The sequence below is a fragment of the Manacus candei genome, unplaced genomic scaffold (genome assembly GCF_025592945.1).
Source record: "Manacus candei isolate 608988 ecotype Guabito, Panama unplaced genomic scaffold, ASM2559294v1 h1tg000034l, whole genome shotgun sequence".
Taxonomy (NCBI): Eukaryota; Metazoa; Chordata; class Aves; order Passeriformes; family Pipridae; genus Manacus; species Manacus candei.
The window spans coordinates 9,399,508-9,414,276 of NW_026138082.1; the positions used below are offsets into that span (position 1 = coordinate 9,399,508).

General features: G+C 43.2%; 1 protein-coding gene across 1 annotated transcript in view; it reads left to right on the top strand.

The window, feature by feature from the left end:
- The first annotated feature begins 319 nt into the window (after positions 1–319).
- The window catches only part of MAN1A1 (mannosidase alpha class 1A member 1), a 141,884-nt gene continuing 127,434 nt past the window's right edge, over positions 320–14,769 (top strand). Inside the window, exon 1 of the mRNA XM_051792180.1 lies at positions 320–1,228. Coding sequence (XP_051648140.1) covers positions 635–1,228 — 594 coding nt within the window. The 5' untranslated portion in view covers positions 320–634. The remainder of the gene's footprint in view (positions 1,229–14,769) is intronic.

Here is a 14,769-nt window from a genome sequence, read left to right on the forward strand (position 1 = left end):
ACGCGCGCGTGTGTGCGCGCACAAGTGTGCGCGTGGGTGCGCGTGGGAGCGCTGCCGGCATGTGCAGGTGCCGCGCGCCCGCCCCGGGCCGCCGCTGCCGCCGGCCACGGGCACGAAGCGGGCGGGCCCCGACGCCGCGCCCGTCCGCCCGCCCGCAGGGGTCCGGCAGCGCCCGGGCAGCGCATCCCGCGGGTGAGCCCCGGGACCCGCGGATTCGGCAGCCCCGCCTCCCCCGCCATTGGGCCGGCGGCCGCCCCGCCCCGCCCCGCCCCCGGCCGCCCGACAGTTCCGCGCGGGCGGAGCGGGGAGCGGCACCCGCGGCGGCGGCCCGGCAGCGGCGGCGGCAGCAGCAGCAGCAACAGCAGCAGCAGCAGCAGCAACAGCAACAGCAGCAGCAGCAGCAGCAGCAGCAGCGGCGGCGGCGGCAGCAGCAGCAGCAGCAGCATGGGTTGGAGCTGACAGCGCCCGCCCCGCAAACGCTGCCGAGTGCTGCCAGCGGGGAAGGAAAAAGTTGCCGCGCCCGCCCGAGGAAACTTTGTGTCGCACAGGCGGGCAGGGGGCGGCGGAGCCGAGCCGTCCGGTGCGGTGCGGTCCCTGCGCGGCGCTGAGGCGGCGCTGAGGCGGCGCGGGGGTCATGCCCGCCGCCAGCCTGCTGCCGCTCTTCGGTAGCGCGCCGGGGCCGGGGACGCTGGGCGGCCCCGCGGGCAGCGGCGCGGGCGGCGGGGGCAGGAAAGCGGCGAGCCCCGGCGCGTTCCGGCTGACGGAGAAGTTCGTGCTGCTGCTGGTGTTCAGCGCCTTCATCACTCTCTGCTTCGGGGCCATCTTCTTCCTGCCCGACTCCTCCAAGCTCCTCAGCGGTGTCTTTTTCCACTCGGCCGCCCTGCAGCCGCCGCCGCCGCCGCCCGGCGGACAGCCCCGCGCCCCTCCGCAGCCCGGAGGCGGCCCGGCGGCGGCGGCGGTGGCCGCGGGCGGCGCGGGCAGCCTGGAGCGGATCCGTGCGGACCACGAGCGGGCTCTGCGGGAGGCCAAGGAGACGCTGCAGAAGCTGCCCGAGGAGATCCGCAGGGACATCCGCCAGGACAAGGAGAAACTTCTGCAGGACGCCCGCGACAGGAAAGAAGCTGGGGCCCCTGGGCTGCCCCAGCGCCTCTTCCGCCAGCCCGTAGGCGCCGTGGGGCAGGAGCCCGCCGACCCCGACGTCCGGCAGAGGAGGGAGAAAATCAAAGAGGTGGGTGGCGGCTGCTGGCGGTCCCGCTCATGGGGGCGCGCCTCGACACCCCCGTGCGGGGCAACAGGTCGCTGCCAGGGCTGGCGGCGGTGTTGGGGGAGCCCTGACCCTTCCTGCCTCCACCTCCTCCTCCTCCCTGCAGGAACGGGGTCTTTCTGCCGGCCCTCGCTCGGCAGCCGCCGCGCAGGTCGGCGTCGTGGCCCGCGGTTGCATCCTCTCGGTCTGCGGTGCGTTCCACTGCCGGCTCCGCGCTGGCCGCGCCTCCCAACCTCCCGGCGTTACCGGGTTCCTCCAGCTGTTGCAGAGAAATCCGGGGAGGAAGCAAAGCCGAGCGAGGGCCGACAGGCTGCAAAGCACCCCGGGGGGAGCTGAGGGCCGGACGAGGGCTGGGGACAGCGGTGCCCGGGAAGAGGAGCGGCGCGGGTCCGCCTGCGCGCCCGGTGGGGCATCCCGGGCTCGGCCGCCGGCCGGTGAGCTCCGGGTGTCTCCGCAGGGTGCAGGGGGCCGGCGCCCTGCCCATGCCGCACTGTTGGCAGAGGAGGAGCCGCCCCGGGCTGTCCGGCGCCGGGCGAGTGCAGGATGGAGGTGCGGTCCCGCGCTCCGGAGATGTCGCGGTCTGTCTCGGGTTCGTCCGGTTCACTGTTCAGCGATACAGGCCATCTAAAGAGTTGAGGGCGTTTGGCAAAATACAGTCAATTTAGGTTAAAGCAGTAAAGCGTCACACTGTAGTGTTTTGACAAATTCAACGGTCTTTTTCGGTTGTGCTGCTCGGTTGGTTCAGGTACCAGTTTTAAGTCCTTCCTTGCAGAAATTCCCCAAACTGTGTCTAGGTAACGCTGTCATGAGCAGAGCTTGACAGGGTCCTCTGACAAAAGAGTAATTTCCCTGATAATACAGTTCAACTTCCCGTCAGTACCGGCTGGTTTATTTATTGAACTGACAATTTCAACTGCCTGCAGAGATTAGGGTTTATGAATTAATTAGTAGTATGTGTTTCCTGTTCTGTGGTGATGGAAATGAGATAGGAATGAGGCTGTTGCTACAAGTATTTCAGTGTTTGTGAAACACGATTAGCCTTATTTGAAATAATTAATTTTTTTGTGTTTGTACAGAGTGGTCCAAAAAGTGACCTGTAACATCACACAGAGAATCAGATAATAAACTATCACAAATCTCAAGTTGTGTTCTGTAATCTAGAGTCCTTGCATCAGTTAGCAAATTGTGCAGCCAACTACATAAGTAGTACAGACTGATGCAGAGATGTTTTGAAGAGAGAAACTCATAAGAGTGCATGGTACAGACCACATCTTGGAGTATGCAGAGACTATGTTGTCTTCTGTTTTAGTCACACAACCTCCCTGAGGCATATGGAACAGTTAGAAATACCAGCAAACTCTTTTTCCAGTTATCTGGAATTGATATGTAGAAGTATTTTGAAGTAATGAGGCTCCAGATCTGATAGACCTGATTCTGTGGTATAGGCACTGCAACAAGTAAATAAACAGGAGGAAGAAGATAACACTTAAGTATGCTGCTGCTCTTGCTGGTCCCACTCTGTGTCAACTAGTTCAAGTTATTTTTTATTATATATAGATGCACGTGTGTCTGTGTGCATATAGTATGTGTACTTATGTATGTATAAGTACATACATACATACATAACCCAATATCTCTTCAATTTCTTCCTCCCTTTCCTTTCTATCACTCTTCTTTCTCCTCCAGTTCTACAGAGCAGCCACCAACAACACAGTAGCCTCCCTAAATGAGACCTTTGGTGGCTATTTAAGCATAGGAGATGACAGAAGGACTGCACTTAGTTTCCAGATCTTTATTTTTCCTTACTACATGTTGTTTCTGGGAGTTTCTTTTCCTCCTAATTCAGTATGTGACCTTAACATGTTGTTTACTTAATTGCTCTTGCATTTTTGCAGGACTTTGCCTGATTTCATTTTTTTCTGTTTTAAAAAAAAAATACCTTTTTTTTTGCCATTTACAGTTAAACAGTGTTTCTTATTCTGTGTTAACTTTCTTCACATTGATTCATGTTTTGGCCTTTTTGTTGATTTTTCTCTCTGTCTTTGCGAGCTGTAGTCTGCTTTTTTATATTGTTACTTTACTGTCAAGATGGATTTATAATCTGTGGTCTTTTTAGAAAAAGTTTTAAACTGTAACAGTTTTAATTGTGAACTTTTGTACTCTACTGTGCATGCACAGAAAACAGAATTCCTTTTAAAACTCCTTTCTTTGTGCCTGGTGGTTGCATGCTGGAGATGCAAATGTAAAGAATCTTCCTCCTTTCATACTCTTTTGAGCCTGGAACTTGCATCTGCGTTGTATGATCTGTATCATATACCTAGAACTCAAAACTTGAAACTGTTCCTGTGGATATTTTTGACAGAAGGAAGCAAGTTACTTTAAAGGAAAAGAATGTCAAAAAATAATGTGGGTTTTTTCTGCATTTCTGTCCTGGAAGAGCTCTGTCTGTTCAACATGCCGACATAAAGCCGAGAGGGGAGAGAGCTTACACATGTTTTGTCCATTTATTGTTTCAAATTTTAAGTTGACATAAATGTTCAGAAGTCCAGTCAGTACAATATCGTTTGCAGTCACAAAACAATAAAATACCTTGACTTTATAGCATTTCTTAACCACATTTTGTTGTAGAAATTTTAACCATTTTTTCTATGGCATACTCTTTTGTATTAAAAACAAACAAACAAACAAACCAAAACCACAAACCAGAAACAGGGCAAACTTCAAAAAGATGGAAATATAAAGATTCTTGAACCCTTTTTAATACTTAAACCAACATAATAAGACAAAAAGTAGAAAAATAAATGCTAGATGCTTATGTAGCAAGTAAAAGACTTGTGGAAACATGAAGAAGTGCAGATCTTGATGCTGTCACTGCTTTTCACTCTGTCAGAACAGTATGGTTGCTCTTAAAGTCTGTATGTGGGAACTGCCTCACTGTGTTACACCTGCAAGGCCTGTCAGTGTGCAAGTGTGCCCATACAGGTAACGGATGTGGGCCAAAGACCAGAGATACTAATGGGTGCTGTGATATTCCTCTGTTTCTCTTCTGATGATGGGCTACAGGCAAATTTGAAAGAAAGAGCAGTACTGCCAGCAGTGGGGTTTCCTGTTGTGCAACTGCTGTCAGTTGCTTGTGGCTGCTGATTTTTTTACTAATATTGCCTGCCCTGAGTGTCTTCCTCATGCTAAATGCTTCAAGGAGACTTGAGGAAAAAGGAACAGTTGATTTTGAGCATACCAGCACACTTGTGTTTTGTCATAACTTGAGTTCTTTGGGCAGTTCCACAAATGATCTGGTGACTCCATGACTTGGGGCAAGGTCTGGATGCCTGGTATACCTCACGCTGGTCTCTGTTTCCATGTCCTGATAGGAACCCCAGACTGTGAATAAGGTGACTGTGGTTTGTGTTCTTGCTCTTCCACTCATTAATTTGAGAGGTGGCTCCTCTTTTGAGCAAGTACTCCTTTGATACCTGTTTCCTATTTGTAAAAAAGGAGTGGAAAGCAATGATGACTCTTACATTCAAACTCAACATCTCCCAGTCTCTGCTCTTGTCACTGTTGGCTGTTGCTGCAAATCATTATTTCTGATATAAAGGGAGGACTTGCAGGTTTACAGGCAGTTGATATGAACAAAGGAAGTGATTAGAAGAGGATGGTAATAGTGACAGAGGCAATGGAGGCAGGAGATGCATTCTTTCAAACAGGGAAATCTGGCTTGGAGTCTTCTCTAAGTCTTGTTCCTCTCTCTTCCAAAAAAAAAAAAAGTGCTTGAATTATTTAGGTGTTAAGAAAATAGCAAAATCTAGACTCTTTTTTTCAGAGCAAAGGAATAGAAACGATGAATAAGCTAGCTCAGGTACTAGAAGCTACATAATCACATTAGTGCTGTGCTCTGCCAGACTAATTAATCCTGCTGAACAGCAAGCTATTGGTGTGGTGGAGCACCATACTAATGCAGCTGAGCTGTTCTTGTACAAAGTAACTAGCTTGGAAACTGTACACATTATTGATCAGAGCTGTTTGGACATGTTTTCAGGATAAAAGCCTCCTTGGCAAACTGGAATCAGCATCAGAAGAGAATGATCATGCAGTGCTACAAGTACTTGCACAGCTCTCAGCTGCTGCAGTCATGTAGTACAAGTCCTGGAGAGGAGAATTTGAGCACCAGTCCTTTGAGCTCAACAAGGCAATGGTCACAAGTCAGCAGAACAGACTCCGCAGACTCCGCTGTCTTTTTCTAAAGAATTGAGGTTGCATTTGCAGTGTGAATTCTGAAGCTTCCTGAGTCCTCAGCGTTCATTTTGTTTGTTTAACTGTTTTCTGTGGTGGCCTTTCTGCAGTTGAGTTGGAAATCTCAATAATGTTACAGGGAAGTTCAGCAGTATCTTGAGGAAAATAAGCTTGTGAACATGGAAATAAAGCACTATTCAGAGATCTAATATTCACTTGACACAGAGCAGTTGGACATAATTGGAACTCTTCATTAACAAGGAGGAGCGATGGGAAAATTAATGAGAGGTCACTCACTGCCGTAGAAAGGCAGTCGACCCCTTGCGTTTTTCTGCGTGCTTCTACCACTTGCTTTCCTACTGCCTGGTATCCTAGTGCTGATGCTCAGGAGGGTCCAGTGCCTGGCTGTGGGGAGTTTTATTTCATGTTAGTGATGTTTACATGACGAAGTGAGCTTCTTGCTGTTGAAAGAAGTCCCTCCTACCACTTTTGGCTGCCTTCTCCCACTATCTACCTTGTGTGAATTCCACTGTGTCCCTCCATAAGCTGCTGAAGTAAGCTGCTCAGTAAACCAGCAGAAAACTGCCAGAGCAAAAAACCTGGATGAATTTCCATTAAACTTTCTGTCAAGTTTCTGAGTTGAAGGCCTTAATGAAAGGGTTGACTTGGTGCTGGTTTTGGCTGTTGTGAGAGAACAGGTGGATGAAAGGTATGAAACCTCTTTCAGTAGCCTTGTCTTAGGAGCTGGTGTCTGATCTTCTTGCCTAGCTTCTCCGTTAAAACTGAATCTCTGCACTGAGACTTTTGCAGAGCAAAGGTTCTATATACTGTAATAACCTTCTCTAGCAGAATGAAGTGCTTCCCTTCAGGAGGTTGTTATCTCCCAACTCCTTTTCTCATAAGAGGAAACACAGAGGCAGAAATTACTGAAGCCTCAGCTGCTTTAGACAGAAATTCAGAGTGCTTTTACTGGGAGGAAGGTTGTGAGGGCCTTTATAGGAGAGGGAAGAGCTAAAATGCAGCAGTTTAAGTATTGAGTGGTTTGGTTTTCAGACAGGAAAAACCTATGTTCCCAAATGGTACATTTTGTTAAGAACAAGATACAGTGAAAGGAAAGGAGTTGACATGTAATGAGTAAGCAGTGTGGTGATTGCTGCCAACATGCTGATGATGCAATATATTTTGAAAGAAATTTTCTTAAAGTATTCTGTGACCTTAATGCTGACTTATAGCTCTTATAGCTGTCATTCAGCTTGTTGAAGTTTAAAATTAATCTTGGCTTTCTTTACCCAAAGCTTTAATTACCTACCTGTAATCTTCAATATTTTTGTATCTGCAAGTTCTTTTTGAATGTTTGGCAGTGCTTTCCTTGCTGATAAATACTATAAATACTGTTTATTGTAGTTCTTTTTTTTTATGCTTTTATAAAAGACATTGAGGAAGTGAATTAAGTGCTTAAAGACAAGGAATCAAATATGATGATGCTCAGTAGGTACCTTATACCCTTAAACTGAGGGTATCCTCACTTGGCTTCTAGACATTTTCCCTGGATCTGTTGTGAGATTTGTGCTTTTGTGTAGTGGCAAGCTGGAGGTAGTCGGGATTGTCTTACGGTATCCAAAATCTCCCAAAACAGTAAGTTAAAGTGCTTGCTTAGGTTTAATGGCACTACAAGATGCAGAAAGGCTTCAGCTGAGTTGCTAAGAGTATGATTCAGTGACTCTATTAAGCATCCTCTTGTATCTGTAACTTGGCAGAACCTATGGAGATCCAGCCACTTCTGTTGGGTTTGTGGCCTGGCGAGGTACGGAGCCAAAATGGCTTAGTGGAGACCTGAGCATAGTAGAAGCAATGGACCCCCACTAAGCCAATGCATTTGAAAGAAGAGGAAAGTGGAGGAGAATGGACTGAGGCATCTTTATGCCCATGAGACATGAAATAGAGTATACCTTTGCCAAATTAATGTTCTCTTAAGGGAACCCTTAAGGTCATTTTGTGGAGGGACACGGTTTCAGGTGATTTGCTTCAGCTGCTTTTTTTTTGACTTGCAGGCATACTTGTCTGATTTGGACATCCCTTGTGAGATGGAGGGATGTCTGTGGGTGACTGTGTGCACATCTGACTAGAATAGGGTGTGTTCCCAATTTCTAGTTCATGTTTTTACAGTCTTACACCTGTTTTCTGTGAGCTAAGAAGAATATTTAATTTTCCTACATTCAGACTTGGTCTGCATTCTCAACAGGTAAATTTATGGAAACTGACTGAATGTCTTATGTAACTGGATCCTTGGAATTGTGGGGAAAATGAAAAGCCTTTAAATATTCAGTGGAAAACATGTGGCTTTCACAGAAAATCAAGAACATGATTAATTCCTTAACTTTATGTAAAGGCAAAATGTAAATTCCAGACACACAGGACTCTTTTCTTGAGAACTAAGTAAGGTGATGTAAAGACGTGAGGTAAAGCTTAAAATAGAATGTTTCCTGTGCTTTGGCAAAAGTTATATTCTCATGGTAATGATTTTGGGTTTAATGCTAGTATAGCAGCCTGTGGCAGCCATTTAATATAAAGAAATAGAATAAATCATAATGTTGGTGAGCACAGTTGCTTAAGGCTGTAGTTCTGTGCTGTGGGCAAACTGAAGCAGAAAAATTCCACCTGTTTATTAAAATCTACCATTAAGACCACAAAAGGTCTTATCTCATTCAGAGGGAAAATAAAAGTGGTAGACAGACAGGCTTTGATACCTTCTTTGAATGTTAATGAAAGCACAGGACTTATGAAAAGGAAATGACAGAGAGACAGGAGACATCTCTTCTTGTGGAAGGTAATTCACATTCTTACAGAAGGACCTGTATGACTGTTGGATGGACAGACGTTTTCTTAAAACTGTCTAAAACATACTGCTGTAAGGATTGTTGAGTGTGTTAACTTCCTCTTCAGTTGTGTTGGGGTGGTTTTTTTCTAGCTTGGGGACCCAGCATAGGTGTAAATGTCTGCAGTTTTCATCTTGAAGATAATATCTTAATAAGTACTTCCTTTATTTACAAATAATAAATTTGTCTTACTCTTGGCAGAGGAAGAGTAATACGTCAGGAAAGTGGCTTCGATTCAGTGTTTGCACTGTCTTAACAGTGCAGCACTTACGCTGGCAATAAACTGCCATCTGAGGTGGTACAGAGATAATGAAACACCTTTTGGTAACAAACTCAACTATTTAAATGTGTCTCTGTGTAAAGCATGTTTTAGACATTCAGTTTTGAAGGATTTTGTGGTCTACTTATAAGTTATTTAAAGAACTGTCATTTTACAAATGAGGAAAATAATTGGTTAGAAGTGGGGGGCTATGAATTAAACAATATGGGCAATGTACCAGATACTCATAGACTGATTCGTTTTGTGTAAAAATCTTCTTTATCCACAAAATTTTTAGGATGGGTTTTTTTTTGGTGTTCAGTTTTGGGGTTTTTTCCCACGTGGTTGTTTGGGTTTAAACATGTCATATAAAGAGTATGTGCATGCTTCTGAGAAGCATCTCTGTTTTTCTGTTTTCCTTGAGTCTTTCTAATCGTGTTTGCAAGTCTATCATGAAAACATAATTGGTGAGTAATGAAGTGCGTGCTTACCTGAACCATATTAAATGAAACCTTTTACAGAACTGTGGTTAAGCTGCTGTTTTATCACAGTGCTTGGCAGCCTTGCATGTAGAGTCCAGAAGACTTTACTGTTGAGAGGAAGCAGTTTTGTTTTTCAGGGGTAAGAGCAGTCCATTGACTTGCACAGGATTGCACAGTGTGACAGGTTTCAGAGCAGAACTTGAATACCTGGATCCTGTTTGGTGGTGCCTCACTAAACCAGGGACTGTTGCTGTATCCTGGATGGAGGCTGTCTTTTCTCCTAGCCATGCTGCAGGTCTCTAGCCTGGGCGTGTCAGCTCACTAGGGTCAGTTTAAACCTGGATTCTGGAGTCTGATTTATGGCTGCACATGGGCATCTGTGGTTTACCACTAAACTGCTGCTAAATGCATTGTTTGTTTCAGGGGAAGGCTAAACCTGAGGTTCCCTGTTGCAATGTTTAGGTCACTATCTGTAAGCTTTTTAAGCAATACTTAAGTGCTGTGCTCCGGTGCTGTTTTGAAGGAAGGCTCATAGAGTAGTAAAATTCAATTACCTTTCTTACTCCTTGAAGTCTTCAGTTTGAACTCTGTTGTAACCAAGAAAGGCTTGTATGAAATAATATGACAACTTGCTAAAACTCTTTGCAGTAAGCTGATTGGATTTTATAGCTGGTGTTTATGAAGGTATAGGTATTGCTCATTCTGATGCTTCTGATTTTCAGAGCTTTTTAAACAGATTGGATGAGCACATAACCTGCTGTTACATTCTTATAACTGTTAAACATTCACAACCCTTGTGGGAACACTGAGATATACAGTCACTTATGCAAAGGTAAAATGTATGCAAGTGTAAAATCTATTTTCATTTGTCCTCCCACTCTTTCTTGGAAGCTATATGTACCTTGGCTTTTAAATTGTTTTAGGAATACGGCAAGTGAATGGAAGTCTGACTTCTATGAAACATACGCCCTTTCTCTTAAAGGCAAATCTCTAGTCAGGTAAGAAAATAGTTGAAGATTAGAAGAGATGGTAGGCAATACTGAGCAAAGGACTAAAATGATTCTGTGCAATGAGTGAGCTGATGACTGTGAAACATCTGGCTGTTACAAGACTTGGTGTGCATCTCAAAAATTATTTCAGAAGAATCAACTTTTTCTCTGATGCTGGATTGAAACAGTAGTTGAAGTGTTAATGTAAAAGGATGCAGCTTTGCACTTCTCATGTGACAATACATATTACTGGCATTTAGCATAAAGGCAGTATTGTGTATTTTTTATATGAATAAAGTAGAAAGGAAAGAATGTCTGATAATTTCTTCCCAGAATTTTACATCATCTCACTTGTGTAGGGGTGATCTTATTGCTTGGCAACATAAACCCTCTTTTTCAATTATTTATTAAAAGCCAGTATCTGCTCTTAAAACTTTGCAATAAAATTGCATTAGATCAGTGTGACTTGCTTCTTTAATTAGTATTCAGACCACTATGAGGGTATTTTTTTTAAAGTATCTTCATATTTTTCTTTGGCTTAGTTCACTGCTTAATATAAATCTCTGTGCCTTTTGAAATTTCTTTTGTTCAGGGACTGCTTCTGTCCAAGGAAAAAGGAATTAGATTGTGTAAAAGAATACCAAGCTAAAAAAAATAAATGTTGCTTTCGAAGCACAGTACTTAGGGAGATAATAGTTTTACTATTTACTGATAGACACGTGCAGATACAGACCCAGTCTTTAACTCCACTGTCAGTTTTCTCACTGCCTTTGAGCACTGACATCTGTTGGTGCACTGAACGGTGGTATTGATGATAAATCTTTGCCCATACTACTCTCTGAAGGGAAATCTGTTGCTTGCTACTGTGGTTGCAGTTCTCCACCCATCTGTGATTTTGAGAATTGCACTTTTTTTTAATTCTGTGTTGGACCTAGGTAGTAATACTAGATTCTTGAAACCTTAAAGAAGAGAAATAGATGTTAATCATTTGCAGTGGATTCTGTCCCCCCTCCCCATCATGCAACAGAAAAACTAATTACAATTTAGAGAGTAGAAGAGTTATACATATTACATCTTTAAAAAGTCACAATACTTCAAAACTGCATGCTGCTTTCTTTGTTCTGGTGAGGTTATTTGAAGAATCACCACGGGAAAAACTGTGCCGTGTAAAGACAAACTGCAAGTTGACTGATATTTTTATGCCTTATTCTGTAAAGCTCTAGAGTAAGTGTGGCACTGAACCTGAGCTGACTGTTCATAGAAATGTGTGTGATCTTGTCAGGGGCTGATGTGACATCACACATCAAGAAGGGCACTTCAAAGAAATGACCTTTCTGAAGAAAAGTCTCTTTATGCAATTTCTTAAAAAAAAAAAAATTGTACTCGTATATTGACAGATGTATTTGTGTATCTCTCCATATGTATGTTTTACATAAGAGTCAAATATGTTGTACAATTAGTCTGTTGTATATAGCCTGTAGCTGAAGGTGCAGTTTGTTGGGGGCAAGCTGTGATCTGAATAAACACCTTGAACAAAGTAAAAGGCATAGGTTTTGTTTTGTTTTACAAATAATAATGTAAATTGAAAAAATAATTATACATATGCTGCAAGCAAAATTAGGATGGAGCAAAGAAATCCTTGTATTTCAATAATCAGTTTTGCTCAAGTTATTTTTTATTATATAAATCTAAACCTTGCAGAAAGTAGGTGCTCTCAGAGAAAGTTTTCAAACTTGAAAACAGTTTCCATATGCAGCCTTATCATCTGAAAGAATTATAGAGACTTGATTGGTCTGCATTTTATGCACACCATAGTCCTATTTGTTCTTTTTCCCAGCCTTCTGCTTACCACAGAATTTTACTGTTGAAAAGGAGAGAGATTTTGACTTACTACTGGACCTCTGGAGGCCTGATCTCTTGCTTAGAGTAGAGCTGACTTCAAAATTAAATTGAGGTGCTCAGTCTTGTGCACCAAAGTGTGGAAGACCTATGCAGAGGGAAATTCTGTATCCCCTCTGGACAAACATATTCCAGTGTCTGAAGACCATTATGTAGATTTTCTGACTTATTGTGTCTAGTTAGAATTTCTCATGCTGCAACTGATGACACTGCCTTTACTCCTTTCATTGTGCCCTACTGAGAATATCTTGGCTATCTTTTCTCCATAGGTACTCCCTAAATCACTAAGAAACCTCTTTCCTCTAGTCTGAGCAAAGCCAGCTCTATCTACCTCTTCTCATAGGTCATGTGTTCTCTATTATTTTGAAAAAATCTCTAATTGGTACAAAGGAGCTGAAAACCAAGACCAGGGTTCAATTTGAAGCATCAAGAAGGTCACATAGGTGTTAATTAATTGCTTCCCATCACTAGCATGCAATGCTGTTAATGCAGCCCATTGCTTTCATCATTGCAAGGATGCCTTGTTCGTTTGTGTTCAATGGGTTATTCACCAGGACCCCCAGGATATTTGTTCCTAAGCTGCTTTCTAGCCTGTAAGTTCCTGACGTGTACTTAAGTATAAGATTTTTGCATTTTCTTTTATTTGGTTTCAAGAAGCTTGTCAGCTCATTTCTCCTATTGGTTGAGGCCCTTCAGGTGGGAGCCCTACAATCCAACTTCTTGATTGCTGAAGTTTGGAGTTATACACATAGGTGGAAGGGTGTGATTGCTCTGTTGTTCGGAGAAATGTCGTGGCTAGCCACGTTAGACTTTGACCTGTTTACTGCTGTCTTGAGTGAGATTGTCTGATTAGCCATTTTTTTCATCAACCTTGACCAGCCATCTCATCCATGCCTTTTTGACTGCCATAGTGCTAAGGCAGAATGTGTTAAAAAGCATGGTAAAGTCAGGTAAATGGTGTCTGCTGCACTGTTCTCATCCACAGAGCCAGTGGCTTCATCATAATAAGTAACTGGGTTGTTTGGGCACGTTTTGCCTTTGGGGAATTATACTTGCCTTTTGCAAAGTTGTTTCTGTCCTTGATGTTCCTGGAAAGAGAGTCAAAGAGGTTTTGGTCCATTTTCTTCCAAAGATTTGAAATAACCTATCTACCTTGTAATTCCCTGGATCTTCCTTCTTGCTCTTTTCCTCGCTTACCAGGGAACTCCCTTGGTTACTGTGGCCTTTCAAAGGTGATGCAGAGAGGCCTTGCAATGGCAGGCAGCCTTTCCTGGATATTTTGCATGTATGCTGCCTCCCTCAGTTTCCTTAGGGAAGTCCAGCAGGCAACTGTATGTTAGCTCAGCAGGTATTTTTTTATTTAAAAAATGAGGAAGGATTTACTGGACAAAGAAATTTGGTTGATATAGGGAATTCCTATTAGAATTTTTGAAATGCAAGCTATTGATGGAAAATAAAAGTCTTAGTTTCAGCTTTACCACTTTTGTGACTGTAAATGGGTGACTAGAATACTGACATCTGTGTCATATCTGGGTGATATCATTGCAGAATTTTGAAGTGTCTTTCATCTACATACCTCTGAACAAAGTATCAGTCAGCTGATGTTTATACATTGCAAGTATGAAACTAAGGGCATGAAAGCTAATATGGTGTCATTTCAAAGTTGGTAGTTTTGGAGTTTGTATTGTAACAGAAATGGATGACATTAAATTAGATTTAAAGCACAGTTCTGTCTGATTTCTTTCTTAGGGGTCTAAGCTTACAAATATGTATTTTTTAATTAACTTTCCAAGTGTTTTATGGACTTATTATGGAGTTTACAGCAGGAACTGTAAATATTTTTATAGTAGGGTTGTACTATTGAACTGCACCACCAATTCGGGAGTTCAGTTCCTCAGTATTTGATTTTCTGTCACTTTTGACATCACAAAGGGGTCTGGCTTTACAGAAGCTTGGTTTTGAAAATGAAGTCTTTCTTTACCCTGCCTTGTACTCACTTGTAAAAGGGTTAGTTTCCAGCATTACAGAGATACATGAGCATCTCTTCATTTTGACATACCTATTCTGATTAGTGATGTGAGAAGCAAAGCTCTTTCCATCTATAGCAGGGACTATATAACCTTCCTTTTGCCCTAAAGTTATGATCCTTGTTGGCAACAAGTTGTCTGGCCCCAACTTTATGATCCTATGTTGTGGGAACAGTAACCACCTATAGTTTTTATTTGGTCCTTAAAGTGTGAAAAGTTAGCTGTAAAGCCTACATGAGTACTTTTGGTGTGAACTGAGTAAGTTTGAGGAAGGAGCCAGGTTTTGTGAAGGAGTTAAGCTTGCTTTAACTTTCATTAGACTTTTTTTCCTTACATTTTCTACTGTGCCCAAGTATGGAGGTTTCATGTCATCAAGAAAGTGAGTTATTTTGGATGCTGTTCAGGAATCCAAAACATGACCAATGGCTGTACACCTCCACTTACGTTTTTGATCAGTGACTTGAAGTAAAAATTCAGCATTTTCCTAAGTAAAGCTGATCCTGTACTCTAAGCTATTGAAGTCACACCACTTGGGTCTCTTGCATGCAAAAAGAAACTTTTAGATGAACAGTCATCTGATATGTATATGCTGGCATTGAGAAAACACTTTTTTTTGTCAGCTGTAGCCTGGATCACAAGAACCTAGAAGAATACAACTATTAATGAAATTATTTCAAACACAGAATAGTGCACTGCAAGGTATTACATGTGTTCATTTCAGAGTACCTCTGCAGTAGCTT